Source organism: Osmerus mordax, chromosome 12 (assembly GCF_038355195.1).
Source record: "Osmerus mordax isolate fOsmMor3 chromosome 12, fOsmMor3.pri, whole genome shotgun sequence".
Lineage (NCBI taxonomy): Eukaryota > Metazoa > Chordata > Actinopteri > Osmeriformes > Osmeridae > Osmerus > Osmerus mordax.
The window spans coordinates 6,717,770-6,731,598 of record NC_090061.1 but is presented as its reverse complement, the minus strand read 5'-3'; the positions used below and the strand labels follow the sequence as shown (position 1 = coordinate 6,731,598).

The 13,829-nt window shown below is 48.9% G+C and overlaps 2 protein-coding genes across 5 annotated transcripts in view; one reads left to right on the top strand and one right to left on the bottom strand.

The window, feature by feature from the left end:
- Nucleotides 1–13,829, bottom strand: part of macrod1 (mono-ADP ribosylhydrolase 1) — a 40,870-nt gene that overhangs the window by 17,570 nt on the left and 9,471 nt on the right. The window lies entirely within an intron of this gene.
- Nucleotides 11,219–13,556, top strand: flrt1b (fibronectin leucine rich transmembrane protein 1b). Of its 2 annotated transcripts, XM_067248063.1 has the most exons (2): nucleotides 11,219–13,433; nucleotides 13,476–13,556. In XM_067248063.1, the coding sequence occupies exons 1-2, from the start codon at nucleotides 11,424–11,426 to the stop codon at nucleotides 13,554–13,556; spliced, it is 2,091 nt and encodes a 696-aa protein (XP_067104164.1). In that variant the 5' UTR covers nucleotides 11,219–11,423. The 2 variants fall into 2 exon arrangements, with proteins under 2 accessions (XP_067104164.1, XP_067104163.1); XM_067248062.1 differs by having other exon boundaries at nucleotides 11,219–13,556.

The window sequence follows — 13,829 nt, the reverse complement described above, 5'->3', positions numbered from 1 at the left end:
TGTCCTTAGTTCAGTGTAATCTACCTTTCGGTCGAGACTACGATCGGAATTACGCACAACCCAGACAGCTAGTTTGTGTGCGTAAAAACGGACTTCCGCAAGTTTCGTATGGCTGTCAATCAAATAATATATGGGATTTCGTAATTGGTTGAACAGAGCGACCTTCTGAACTATGTAAGGGAGCTTTTGAGCTTTGCTTGCTGGTGTAGCTGCCCCCGCGCGCCCTGTCTACACAAAGGCACGCACGAACAGAATCGATGCGTGAATCACGTCTTAAGCAAACACCTGGTCCGCTGGACGCCCTCTACGAAATGGATTAAAAATAAAGACACATTCGCGGTACAAATCGATGCGGTGGAGAGAGAGGTTAGTTGGTATAGACGCCAACTGTTAGTCTACATTGAGGTACGCGTACAATGCCCGTTTTCCCACCCAGCTCGCATGGACTGACAATCCATTTAACTTACGCTCAAAAGCAAGTTCACGGGGGCTGTGAGGCAGTTTAACATCACTGACACGGCCTCGGAGACACAGCGACGTAGGATGCGATAGGAAAAACGGACCACGGCGCTTTATTTTAACAGGTTAGTGACTCGGTCTTTCACACGCGCACAGATACGCACGAACGCACGCTCATCTACAGGGAGGTAGATTTTGCCTATTCGTAACTACACTCCCGCGGAGGAGGTTTTCAGCGATAGGGCATTTGGAGGCTTTTATCCTCTGAATAAATGAAGATGGTAATCTGAAGCGGATCGTCTAGTGAGGCTGGCCGGGCAGCGGCTATCAAACTCGAGCCAGAACACAGACAATTAAGGTAGGGATACATTTCACAATTCTATTGTGTCCGATATGTTTCTAGGCTGAAATGTGCAATCGAAATTAAGTTGCTTATTCTACAGTTTAAATTGGTATAGTCCACATCTGTACACAACAGGTTCATCAGTGAACAAATACATACGAGTCAACTCGTTTAACATCTCTATGAGCCTGCATGATAGTATTGGATTCGTCGTGCGTATTTATGAATGATAAGTAGCTTGTTGCCTTCACTGTGTGTGTATGCGTGTGTGCAGCAGGGGTGGTGTGGTGTGCTTAACTTCAAATTATGTGTCACAATCTGTTTTGCATTGATGAATACAGACAAAAATAATATGTTGGAAGAGGAGGATAATCGGGGATGGAGGGAAAGAGAATGGAGGGAAAACAGGAATATAATGTTTGGACCGAAAAAATAAGACAGAGAGACAATTCAAAGGCTTGGGTACAGTGACAGAGAAAAACAGGAAAATGAGATGCGCCTTCAATGTTCTCTTTTTTTTCTGTCCCTCCTCTCATCTCCTCTGGATGACATGCTCTGGAGGGCCTGACCTCCCACTGATGGGAATACCCCAGCCCCCAGGACACTGCGCTCCAAACACACACACACACACGGAATAATATCACAACAGTCAAACCAACAAAATATTGCACCATCAAAACACACCACACCACAAATACACAGTACAATACCGACAGAAGTGCAACAGTGCTCCACATGACATGGAAAGGCCTTTCATTACACACGCTCTGTCTCAAACACTCAAGCACATACTCAAACACACAGTCAGGATTACCGTGGAGCAAACTGGGCCATATTGAAACGTCAGATTAAAAAAGGATTCTCAAGGCCTAAACATTACAGAACACCCGATTAGCGAAGGAGGGAAGAGAGACAGAGAGCAAGGAGGAGAGATCAGGGCAAGACTAGGCAAAAATTGCATCATGGTAGAGAGATGAAAAATGCCACATACTAAAATGAATATAGTTCAACAGCTACATTTTAAATTAAGTCATGAATGCTTTCCTCACAACTCCTTTTCAAGTCAAATCCACTTATCAAGAGATGAAATGCGATGAATGCAATACACCTCCCTCATGATTTAAACACATAACATGTTTTGATTATTAATATAACGTTTTGAGAACGGACAACAATTAAAACAATGTTTTCTTACACAAGTGGGTGGTTACAATGGAACAGAACATCACCTGGAAATATTCTTAGATTCCAGATAAGAAATATGAACAGATATGCATTACACAAATGTAGAGGGTTTTGCCGTCAACACCCACACCCACACACAAACAGTATTGCATAATAGAGGATTATAGCTTTAAAAATGAACGTGGCCCCCTCCCCTTTTTTAGTCGCACAGTAGCACAAAACAGCCATCTAAAACTACAGCAGAAAGACTAGGAGCTATAGAGAGACATTAAGGGAGAGGAACTTCACGGAAATGAAAGAAAATATTTCTCTCTCCTTCCATGTACTCCCCCTCTCCTTCTTTCTCTCTCCCTCTCTCTCCCTCCCTCTCTCTCCACATCTCTCCCTCCCTCTTTCTCCACATCCCTATATTGCTTTCCTTCTCTCTTTCTATGTGTAGGCCATGTCTCTGTAGGAGTGAAAAGTATGACTCGTTCAGTAGGAGGGGATGGGATGTGTGCGTGTGTGTCAAAGTACCAATGTGCTTTAACGTGTGTGTCAACTTTAATGTGTGTACGTGTGATAGTGAGTGTGTGACAGTGAATGTGCATCTGTGTGTGTGTTTGCATGTGTGTGAGCAGTGAGGTGTCCAGCACTTAAATTGCCTGTTTACTCCCTGGCTCCTGCATCATTCAGAGATACAGAGGTGGGGGGGAGGAGGTGGGGAGAGACAGAGACAGAGTGAAATAGAGAGAAAGAGGTAAGGAGGATGTAAATTATTTCAGCTGCAAAAACACTACATCAGATTTAATGGGCTGCATTTATACACCACACTGTCAAGATGCTAGGTGGGAGCCAGGGAAAGTATGAGTGTGTTTTGAACAATATGTGTATTTTGTGCATACTGTGTAAGCGTGTGCCCAAGAGTGAGAAAGCAACTAGGATAATTATTACTTGTTCGTTTTAAAAGAAACCTCAAGCTCTCATCATACCCACAAGATTTATGCAAAACACATTTACACTGAGTGTGTGTGTGCATGAATGTGTGTCTGTGATGGGTGTGAATGTGTGTGATTGCCTGAGAGAGAGAGAGACAGTTTGTGTTTTTAAATCCATTTGTGTGCATATTTTAAAAGCCTTTCATGTGTAGTCAAAGAGGGGAAAAAATGGAGGTGCATTTTCAGAATCAGAATGGGTTTTTATTCGCCATGAAAGTTTGCACAGACAAGGAATTTACTTTGGCAGGAGAGCCTACCTAGGCAGCCATTTTCGGTCTTCTTGTCTGCCTCTGACAGATACAGTATAACATCTGCCAGGCGCTCCAGTCCCGTCTCTCCTCTAAAAGGCTGTGCTCCCTTGCATCCATTCCCCACCTCCTCCTCCGAAAGTGGGACTTTCTCTCGAATGCGTGTTAAGAGGCAAGGAGGAAAAGGAAGGTAGGAGGGAGCGGGACAAGATAGGAAGGAAACGTGGAACGAGCGTTGAAATCCAGCACGTGCATTTCTTCTGTGGTTCATTTATTGTCTCCATTCGCTCTTTTCATCCATTTCACTCTGTGGGGATGAAACCTCCAGGGTAAACTGACCTCGTCTCTGTCTGCCTTTATCTACGTCTCACACTTTACTCCATGTCCCTCATCCCCCCCTTTCTCCTCCTCCCTCCCATGGTGGTTTTCAGGACTGCCTATTGAGGAGTTCCATCTAGACCTCTTCCTCCCCCCTCCCTCTTGTTATCTCTCTCCGTCACTCCCAACCCCCCTCCTCTCTACTTGTCACTCTTTCCCCTTCTCCCCTCTCGTCCTCTTGGGTCAGAGAGTGCTGACACATAAGGAAGTCCATGAATGAAGGAGTAAAGGCTAAGGAAGGGTGGATGAGAGGATCCTAAACAGTAGAAGAAGAGAGCGAGATGAGAATAACAACTTAAAACAAACTAATCATTTCCTGACGCGTCACTGTGTGCTTCCACCATTCCCTTCACCAAGCGCTCCGATTTCACACAGGCAATTACAAAGCCCGTATGAACCCTTCAGAAAACGTCAATTTGACGTACTTTGTAAACGATGTCATGCCGGGTGACTGTGCCTGCAGGTTTAAGTATGTCTCGCACTGAGCCGACGGCAGGAATGTATATCTTTTAAATTATATGTGAGGGATATTACAGCTATTTGATTCAAATTGTTAAATATTTTCCTAAATGTACTATTTGGCCTCCAGCTTGCACCACATTTGCTGCTAGATGTTTGGTAAAACTACAATACCCTGGGGCATTCAGGAATTTATCAAGGCTGGAAAAAAAAGCTTCCTGACCTGTTTTGATTACATATGAAAGAGGACCTTGGGGGGAGAACGGAGGGGAGGGGGAGACAGGCAAAGAGAGTGTGTTTATAAAGTGTGTGTGTGTGTGTGTGTGAGAGAGTCCTTGCAAGAGAGTTTCTCTCCAGGTGTGAATTGCTTTGGAGAGCGAGTGAAGTGAGAGGGTTTTGTTGTCATGCAGCACGCAGTGACATCATTATCACCGCGTTACGGAGTTGCTGTTAAAGCGGATCACACACTGTTCAACACAGCGGTGGGCAAACAGATAGGCTGTATTAATACCGTATGAGGGCTGTGTGTGTCTCTCTCTGTATGTATACGCGTTTGGGAGAGTAAACAGAGGGAAGGAAAAAAGGCAGGGTCAGAGGGTGAATAGGTGAAAATAAGAAAAGACAGTATGGTGCCTTTCCTGTTCTGCTGTTGCCTCTCCATTGTATATGCCTCCCTGGCTCCTCCATCCTTCTCTGTCTACGGGTCTGTCTCTCCCTCTATCCTTCTCTGTCTACGGGTCTGTCTCTCCCTCCATCCTTCTCTGTCTACGGGTCTGTCTCTCCCTCTATCCTTCTCTGTCTACGGGTCTGTCTCTCCCTCTATCCTTCTCTGTCTACGGGTCTGTCTCTCCCTCTATCCTTCTCTGTCTACGGGTCTGTCTCTCCCTCTATCCTTCTCTGTCTACGGGTCTGTCTCTCCCTCTATCCTTCTCTGTCTACGGGTCTGTCTCTCCCTCCATCCTTCTCTGTCTACGGGTCTGTCTCTCCCTCCATCCTTCTCTGTCTACGGGTCTGTCTCTCCCTCCATCCTTCTCTGTCTACGGGTCTGTCTCTCCCCCTTGCCGTACACACTAAATGGAGGCTGTGTGTCACTGTGTTAGAAAGCTAGTCACATCCCTTGCTCTCTTTCACCCCCTCTCATTCTCTTTTCCTTTCCTTAATTTCTCTCTCTCTCTCTTTTACTCTCCATCTCCCCCCCCACTCTCTCTCTCTCTCTCTTTTGCTCTCTATCTCCCCCCCACTCTCTCTCTCTCTTCTTCCCTTTCACCCTCCCTCCTTCGTTCTCTTTCTGCTCTCGAAGCGGACACCCTTGGCAGATTCTGCTGGTGTCACGGCCTCGGAAGCCTGACTAGAATATATGTTGTGCCTATGTGTGTGTGTGTGTGTGTGTGAGCAAGAGTGTGAGTGTGTGTAATCCTATACAGTACAAGAGCTGTTAAATGTAGGATTATGTCTGGATGTGTAGTAGTGATAGTCAGGCATAAAATAAAGTACAAATACTACGCATGCGCTCACACACGCGCACACACACTGATAGAACTCAATCTGCATAACAAACCATGTTCTATGGTATTATACACCCCATCATATACTGTAGGGCATCAACCAGCCCTATAAAACATGGCTGGAAGACTGTACACACACACACACACACACACTCAGTCACACTGTCAGTGGATGTGGATTCAGGCTTCAGTGAGTTTAAACCTTGCTCAGGCTGACAGTAATTTCTGCCTCCAAATTACATTCCAATGGGTTCATAAATCTGCCTCCTCCCTCCGCCTCTCCCTCCCTCAGCCTCTCCCTCCCTCAGCCTCTCTCAGTCTATCTTTCTCTCTCTCCTCTCCCCTATCACCCTCTCCTTCTCTCCCAAGCGCTCTGGGTAAATGAGAAACAGGGAGGGAGAGACCAGGGAGGTTACGTGTGTTGGGTGGTTAAACAGTCTGAGGCACACACAGGCGCCTGTGCAACACGCACCCACAAAACATGCTGTGAAATTCACACTTGCGCTGAAGGGCAAAGGCAAACATTTGCGTTCAGTATAAAGCGTAGGCATATACAGCCCTCCCCTCCACCACCGACACCACACACATGTCCACAAGCGCGCATTCCGTTTTTAATGAGCATTCATTTCCCCTGACTGTAGCGGCAGGTAAGCGTTATTGACTCTGTAGTGGTTTCCACTGTGGAGGTAATAGTGTAGAAGGGCTCTCTGGTGTCTCGTCTCCCCCGCATGTGAAGTAACTCAGAACCCCCTCCAACACCCCCTCCCCGTCCTGAACTATTGTTTTGGTGCGGCCCTGTAAACACGCGGCTCGGGCAGGGGGAACAATAGAGAACACTGCCATAGTCGTAGTCCAGAGTCCCACTGGGATACTTGTATATTAATATTCAAAAGTCTTTGCTTCTCTGTATTGGTGTTGTTAACAAAGGGCAACGGTGTGTATGTGTGTGTGTGGAGCACTGAGCAACATTAGAGCCAGAACAGATGCATAGCCCTCCATTTATGTACTCTCTCAAGCACTTGACTAAGTCTGACAGGAACATACTCACTGCGGTTTAGCACCGGGTCAATCTTTCTCTAGGCCTATCACAGAGCATGCTGGAGCCATTACAAAACCCTATAATACCTTTTACACTAAATAATATTCTCAGGATATAGAAGGGTAGAAGTTAAAAGGCTAGGGACTAGGATGAAATTAGGAGGCTTCAGCGGTTGTGCCAGTTCCTGAACTACATTCTTATTGTCCAGCAGTGCTATGGCTAATCTGGCTGCCCAATAAAACTACAATACCCATATTTTCTACTACATTTCCATTCCCTAGCCAGATAAACCAGTTGACTAGACCACATTGAATGGGTCTAAACCTAACAAATAATGCAAATAATGAAAACTCAAAACTACCCATATTCCCCAATTAACACACTCACAAATACACACACACACACACACTTTTAAATATTCCTCTATATTTGTTGCCCCAACCTACCTCAAACTTGCCACAAACACACACACACGCAAAAGTCTGGGTCACCAAGGTTATCTCAGCTGGTGTGTATGTAGCACAATGCGTATGTGCACGTGTTGGTATATTCTTGTCGCCAGATGCAAAGAGCATGGCTTTGTTTGTGTTTAAGCAAATGAATGAGCTCCCAGCCTGCTTCAGTTGCTTTGGATGAGTCATTGCCCTTCGAAGGGAAAATGGTGAATCTGGGTACTATATAATAGAGTGCTGTATTTTCATTAAGAACTAGCGTAACCTCGCTGTATTCTAAGTTTACCATGTCTTGGTTGCTAACTGCCGTCTCTATTCCCTTCACAGGGGGGCGCTGTTTCCAACCAGCCAGGCTTCAGACTTGATAAGCACCAGTGAAGAAAACGACACGCCGGCCATCGGCAAGCCAAAGAACTAGGACACAGGGTGATCTGCATGCTATCAAACTTGGGATTGCACACTGAGCCCCACAAAAGCTCAGCCCAAACCCAGCCTAACATCCAGCCCCTGTTAGGGACCCAGGCCCATATTCGGTTCAGACCCCAGATCTGGCCTCTGCTGACAAGCTCCAGACCAGACAGATGGTGCTGATGAGGGGAAGGCCCTAGGAGGAGGAGTCATGCTGGCCCATGAGTCGTCTGGCCCCTGGAGACTAAGCTCTCAACACCACCATCATCATCACCATCATCTCCGTCTTCTGAGCTCAACAATGCTGCGGGAAATACGGTGGTCCAGAGGGAGACGCCTGCACTTCTGAACTCCACGAGTGAACTGGAACTCCAGTGCTTAAATACAGCATTCCACAAACACACAGCGTTGTTAACTAAAGGAATAAAGTAACAGAAACAGCAGAGGAAGACGTAAAGAGAGAGAGAGGCTTTACTGAGCGGGTAAGCGATCCTCCTAACACACACACACACACTCACATGAAAAATTAGATTTTTGGGGGGTCCTGGCACATCAGATTTTCAAGCTCTAATAATTGCTCAGCACCTCACAAAGTGCCATCACGCTTTACTGTGTTAATGTTTCACTAAAGAATCTGCCGGTTTAGCGAGACTCTGAAAATGCAAAAAGATAATAAAACAATAACAAATTCAGTGTAAGGATTAGGCAAGAAAAAAGGTGAGGAGAAAATTAAGGAGTAAATCACAGTATGAGACAGAGAGAGGGAAACAGGAAGGTAATTCAAATGAAAGAGAAACAGGAGCGAAGTTGGTAGGGAGGGGCGGAGCGAGGAATGAGAGGAGGGGAGAGGCTGGAGTCTGATTGATCCAATCTCTTTGCAGAAGGATGGAGTGAGGGAGAGAACAAACAGAAGGATGAACAACAGAACAAAAAATATGGGCTGAGAGAAGAAGGGGTATGGCAGAAATGACACTGTGGCCAGTTATGCAAACACATTTGGGAGTGTGGAGGAGTGGAGAGAAATCTGGAAAGGAGGATGGATAGGAAAGACACAGAGGGCACTTGAGGAAAAAGTCAAAGCAAAGAATTTCTAAATCCTCTTGCGGAAATGTGGACAAGAGGATCTACGCGTACACTCACGTGCATGCTCACACACACACACACACACACACACACACACACACACACACACACACACACACACACACACACACACACACACACACACACACACACACACACACACACACACACACACACACACACACACACACACACACACACACACACACACACACACACACACACACACACACACACACACACACACACACACACACACACACACACACACACACACACACACACACACACACACACACACACACACACACACACACACAGTGTGCCTCAGGTCTGTGCCAAAGGGATCATTATGAAAGGGATCAGAAAAGAGGAGAGGCACTCTCGTTGATATTCATAGAGGATGCTTTCCAATATGTTTTTTATCTTCCACCTTGACACTCTCCCTCATGTGTTTCTCACTCATTCTCTCACCCACACACACACACACACACAATCACCATCTCTCTCCCACATACACGCACACACCATCTCTCCTTCTCACTGTTGCACTGGCAATGCTTCCAAACGTCTGCTTGGTTCTAAAAATAACCCAGCGTGTGAAGCCGGTCCAGCACCAGAGCCACGGTGGCACCAGCACACACATACCAGCTCTTACACTTATCCAAACACACATACCAGCTCTTACACTCATCCAAACACACATACCAGCTCTTACACTTATCCAAACACACATACCAGCTCTTACACTTATCCAAACACACATACCAGCTCTTACACTCATCCAGACACACATACCAGCTCTTACACTCATCCAAACACACATACCAGCTCTTACACTTATCCAAACACACATACCAGCTCTTACACTTATCCAAACACACATACCAGCTCTTACACTCATCCAAACACACATACCAGCTCTTACACTTATCCAAACACACATACCAGCTCTTACACTTATCCAAACACACATACCAGCTCTTACACTTATCCAAACACACATACCAGCTCTTACACTCATCCAGACACACATACCAGCTCTTACACTTATCCAAACACACATACCAGCTCTTACACTTATCCAAACACACATACCAGCTCTTACACTTATCCAAACACACATACCAGCTCTTACACTTATCCAAACACACATACCAGCTCTTACACTCATCCAAACACACATACCAGCTCTTACACTCATCCAAACACACATACCAGCTCTTACACTCATCCAAACACACATACCAGCTCTTACACTTATCCAAACACACATACCAGCTCTTACACTCATCCAAACACACATACCAGCTCTTACACTCATCCAAACACACATACCAGCTCTTACACTCATCCAAACACACATACCAGCTCTTACACTCATCCAAACACACATACCAGCTTCTACACTTATCCAGACAAATCTGCTACAACACAACAATGTGCAGTGGACACGGAGATACTATTTTCGTGTAAAGACCCAGCCCGACACCATCAACACTTATTCTCTGCTGCTTAGGACCAATTTCAGTCATTGTTGGCTGTTCGCTCACATACAAATGCTGCCAGGGACTAGTCTTATCTCTCCCTGACTGACTGTCCTCTCCTCCATCTGTCTCTCTCCATCCCCCTCAATCCCTTCCTCCCTCTTCACCCACTGTTGTCGTCTCTCGTTTGCTTTGCATGAATTTTGACTGGAGCCAAGGGGCAGTTTTGCATAAAGTATTAAGCCTGGAAAACACTGGCACACGCACGAGCACAAACGCATGCACGTTTAAGTGCGTGTGGAAGGGGGTGGGCATGAATAAAAACTTGCCTTTTGAGGTTTTGTTTGTCAAATGAACTGTCAAATCATGTCAAGCCTTTCAGGGGGACACAAATTGGAAGCCTGAGGCGAAGTAAAAAACACCACATAGGATATATAGTACACTGGTTAACAATACACACAGTATACACAGCGATCTGATTATAAATCACATTGTGTAATAGCGGGCAGAGATCAACAGAGAATCTGCATTGTAAATTACACAAGAATGTAATAATTATATCGTTTTTTTTTTTTTAATGTTTTCTGTCAAAAACCCATGAGAGGAGATGAGCAATGAAATGCTAAAGCGTGTAACGCATAAACGATGGTAGAAAAAAAAGTAAAACAGGGATACAAATAACAGTCTAAAACATTTCTCGGGAATTCAGGAGCGCGCGGTTGAATAATTTATACACATTTTGGGAGAACAATAACAAGCGCAAGAGGCAGCATGCATAAAACATGGTCGCTTGTAGCGCTCGTCTGTCTGTTGGCTGTTGATCTAAATCCCGAACTCTGGCGCGATGTTGCCACAGACTGAGCTGTGAACTCTTCCAAACCCCTGCTTGAGTCCATACTTAAATCATTCTAATACATGGGAAGAGTGTGCCGATTTCATTCAGGAGGTGACAGGAAGGGCAGTTAAGATCCAGTTAATTATTTTTATTATTATTATAACAATCGTAAAAATAAATTGGGGCTCACTCTCTCAAAGTACTTCACATTCTGTATCTCTTTGAACTTAATCTCTGTGAATCTTTCTCTCACTCTCCCAACTGTCCCAATTTTTCTTGAATTCTCTTAATCTCTCGCCTACTCCCTAAATCATCTCTCTCCCTGTCCATTTCTCATCCAGTTGGAAAATCTGACCCATTTCATCTTGACAGCTAGGCTAAAGACAACTCAATCTTTTCTCACACTGGATACCAGGCACTAAATAGAAAACAAAAGCTGTCAACAACATTTAGATATAAATGATGTTGTGTTGCCGAACTTCATGGCTCACTTCACAATCTCTTACAAGTAAGATATCAAAGTATAGCTTATTCCTCTTTTTTTCTCTCTCTCTGTCACAGAAACATGGCGGCCGAGAGCCTCGCCGAGCTCCGTGATTGGCTCTTCCTGCTCCTCCTGTGCCTCACCCTGGTGGCCGAGATGCTGGAGCTGGCGGCAGCCGCCGCCGTGGCCATGGAGGGCGGGGAGGAGGAGCTCCCGTGCCCGTCCGTGTGCCGCTGTGACGAGGGATACATCTACTGCAACGACCGCGGCCTCAGTGCCATCCCACCTCTCCCGCTGACCGCCACCATTCTCTACCTGCAGAGCAACCGTCTGACCAACGGCGGCCTGCCTCAGTCCCTGGAACGCAGCTCCAGCATGCGGGTGGTCTATCTCTACGCCAACCAATTAGACGAGTTTCCTATCCACCTGCCGCCCTCGCTACGCGAGCTGCACCTGCAGGACAACAACATACGAACATTACCGCGGGCGACGCTGGCGCGGTACCCGTTGCTGGAGCGCCTGCACCTCGACGACAACTCCATCTCCACGGTGAGTATCCAGGAGAGGGCGTTCTCAGGCACGCCCCGGCTCCGCCTCCTCTTCCTGTCGCGTAACCACCTGTCCAGCATCCCCGCCGGCCTCCCGTCCTCGCTGGAGGAGCTGCGGCTGGACGACAACAGGATCACGACCATCCCCACTCACGCCTTCCGCGGCCTGGCCTCCCTGCGCCGCCTGGTCCTGGACGGCAACCTGCTGGCCAACACGCGCATCGCCGACGACACCTTTTCCCGCCTCTCCAACCTCTCGGAGCTCTCGCTGGTGCGCAACGCCCTGCAGGCCCCGCCCCTCAACCTGCCTGCCGCCCACCTGCTGCGCCTGCAGCTGCAGGACAACGGGATGACCCACGTCCCCCGGGGCTCGCTGGACGGCATGCGGCGCCTGCAGAGGCTGGACCTGTCGGGGAACAACCTGACGTCTCTGCCCCGCGGCCTGCTGAAGGACGCCGAGGGCCTGGAGCTGCTGTTGGTGCGGGGGAACCCCTGGTACTGCGCCTGCAACCTGCGCTGGCTCCACGCCTGGCTGCACGCCCGCGGGGCCGCGGTCACCGTGCGGGGGCTGGTGTGCCACGGGCCCGAGGCGGTGCGGGGCCAGGCGCTCCGGGACCTGTCGGGGCTGATGGAACAGTGCGAGGGGGGGCCGTCGGGGGGAGGGGTGAACGTAGCCTCCGCGGCGGGGGGGCGTGGTAGGGCTGAGGGGGGCGAAGTCCCGGCGGGGAATCCTTTCCCCAGTGGCACCACCACCCCCCAGACCTCCACCCAGGGCTCCCTCTACACCCTCCGTGCCAAGTGGCCCGGCCTGGTGATGCCTCTGCCTCCAGGTGAGGGGGGCCACGCGGCCGCCCATGCCCTGGAACTAGTGGTCAAGTCCATTTCGGGTGACAGCGTGCTGGTGACCTGGCTGTGCCCGCGCCCGCCGCCCTCCTTCCGCCTCTCCTGGCTGCGTCTGGGCAACACGGCGGCGCTGGGCTCCATCACAGAGACCCTGGTGCCCGGGGAGAGGCAGCAGTACCTCCTCACCCAACTGACCCCCCGCTCACACTACCTCATATGCCTGCTGCCCCTCCACACGGCCGGCCCTGCCGGCTCACAGCGAGGACCCTCAGATGCGGACATGCCCCCCTCCTGCGCTCAGATAGAGACAGGCGATGCTCCGCCTTCAGCCGAAGGGGAGGGCCGGGACCCTGAGATGACAGCCCTCCCATTGGCCGGCATCATCGGCGGTGCCACGGCATTGGTCTCCCTGCTGCTCATCTTTGGGATCTTCTGCTGGTACAGCCAGCGGGTCGCGTACGCCTCGGAGGACTCCGCCCCTTACGGGCGGGCCCAGCGCGGGGTGGGGAAGCACTACGATGACTACGTGGAGTCCGGCACTAAGAAGGACAACTCCGTCCTGGAGATCAGGGCCCCGGGCTTCCAGATGACCCCGATGGCAGCCCATCATCCCCTGCAGGCCAAGCTGGAGGACGTGACGTACGTCCACACCATCTTCCCCTCGCACGTCAACGGGACCTTCCGCAGCGGTGGCGGGCACGTTCCCGTCCGCAGCAGCCTCAACGGCACCCTGGTCTCCCAGTCGAGTCACAATCCTGGTTACGGCACCAACCGGGGCTACCGGGAGGGCGGGATCCCCGACATAGACTACGCCTACACGTGATGCCCCCCGGGGCCGCCTTCCACATCAGCTGTCCGCCATTTGAAGAGGATGTCGGGCAGCGTGGAGGTGGCGTTTCCTGCCCTCGGTTCCAAAGTGTGCCTCCGTGCCTCTGCTGTTTGCGTTCGGAAAGACCCTGTATATGTGTGTACCTTAGCTTGCAAACTGACGCTAGGCTGTGCAACATGCCCTATAGGTCACATGTAACATACGACACGCGTAGTCAAGACGAGAGATGGGAAGTTATGGGTCTCCCATGGCGACGTCTCAAAAGCT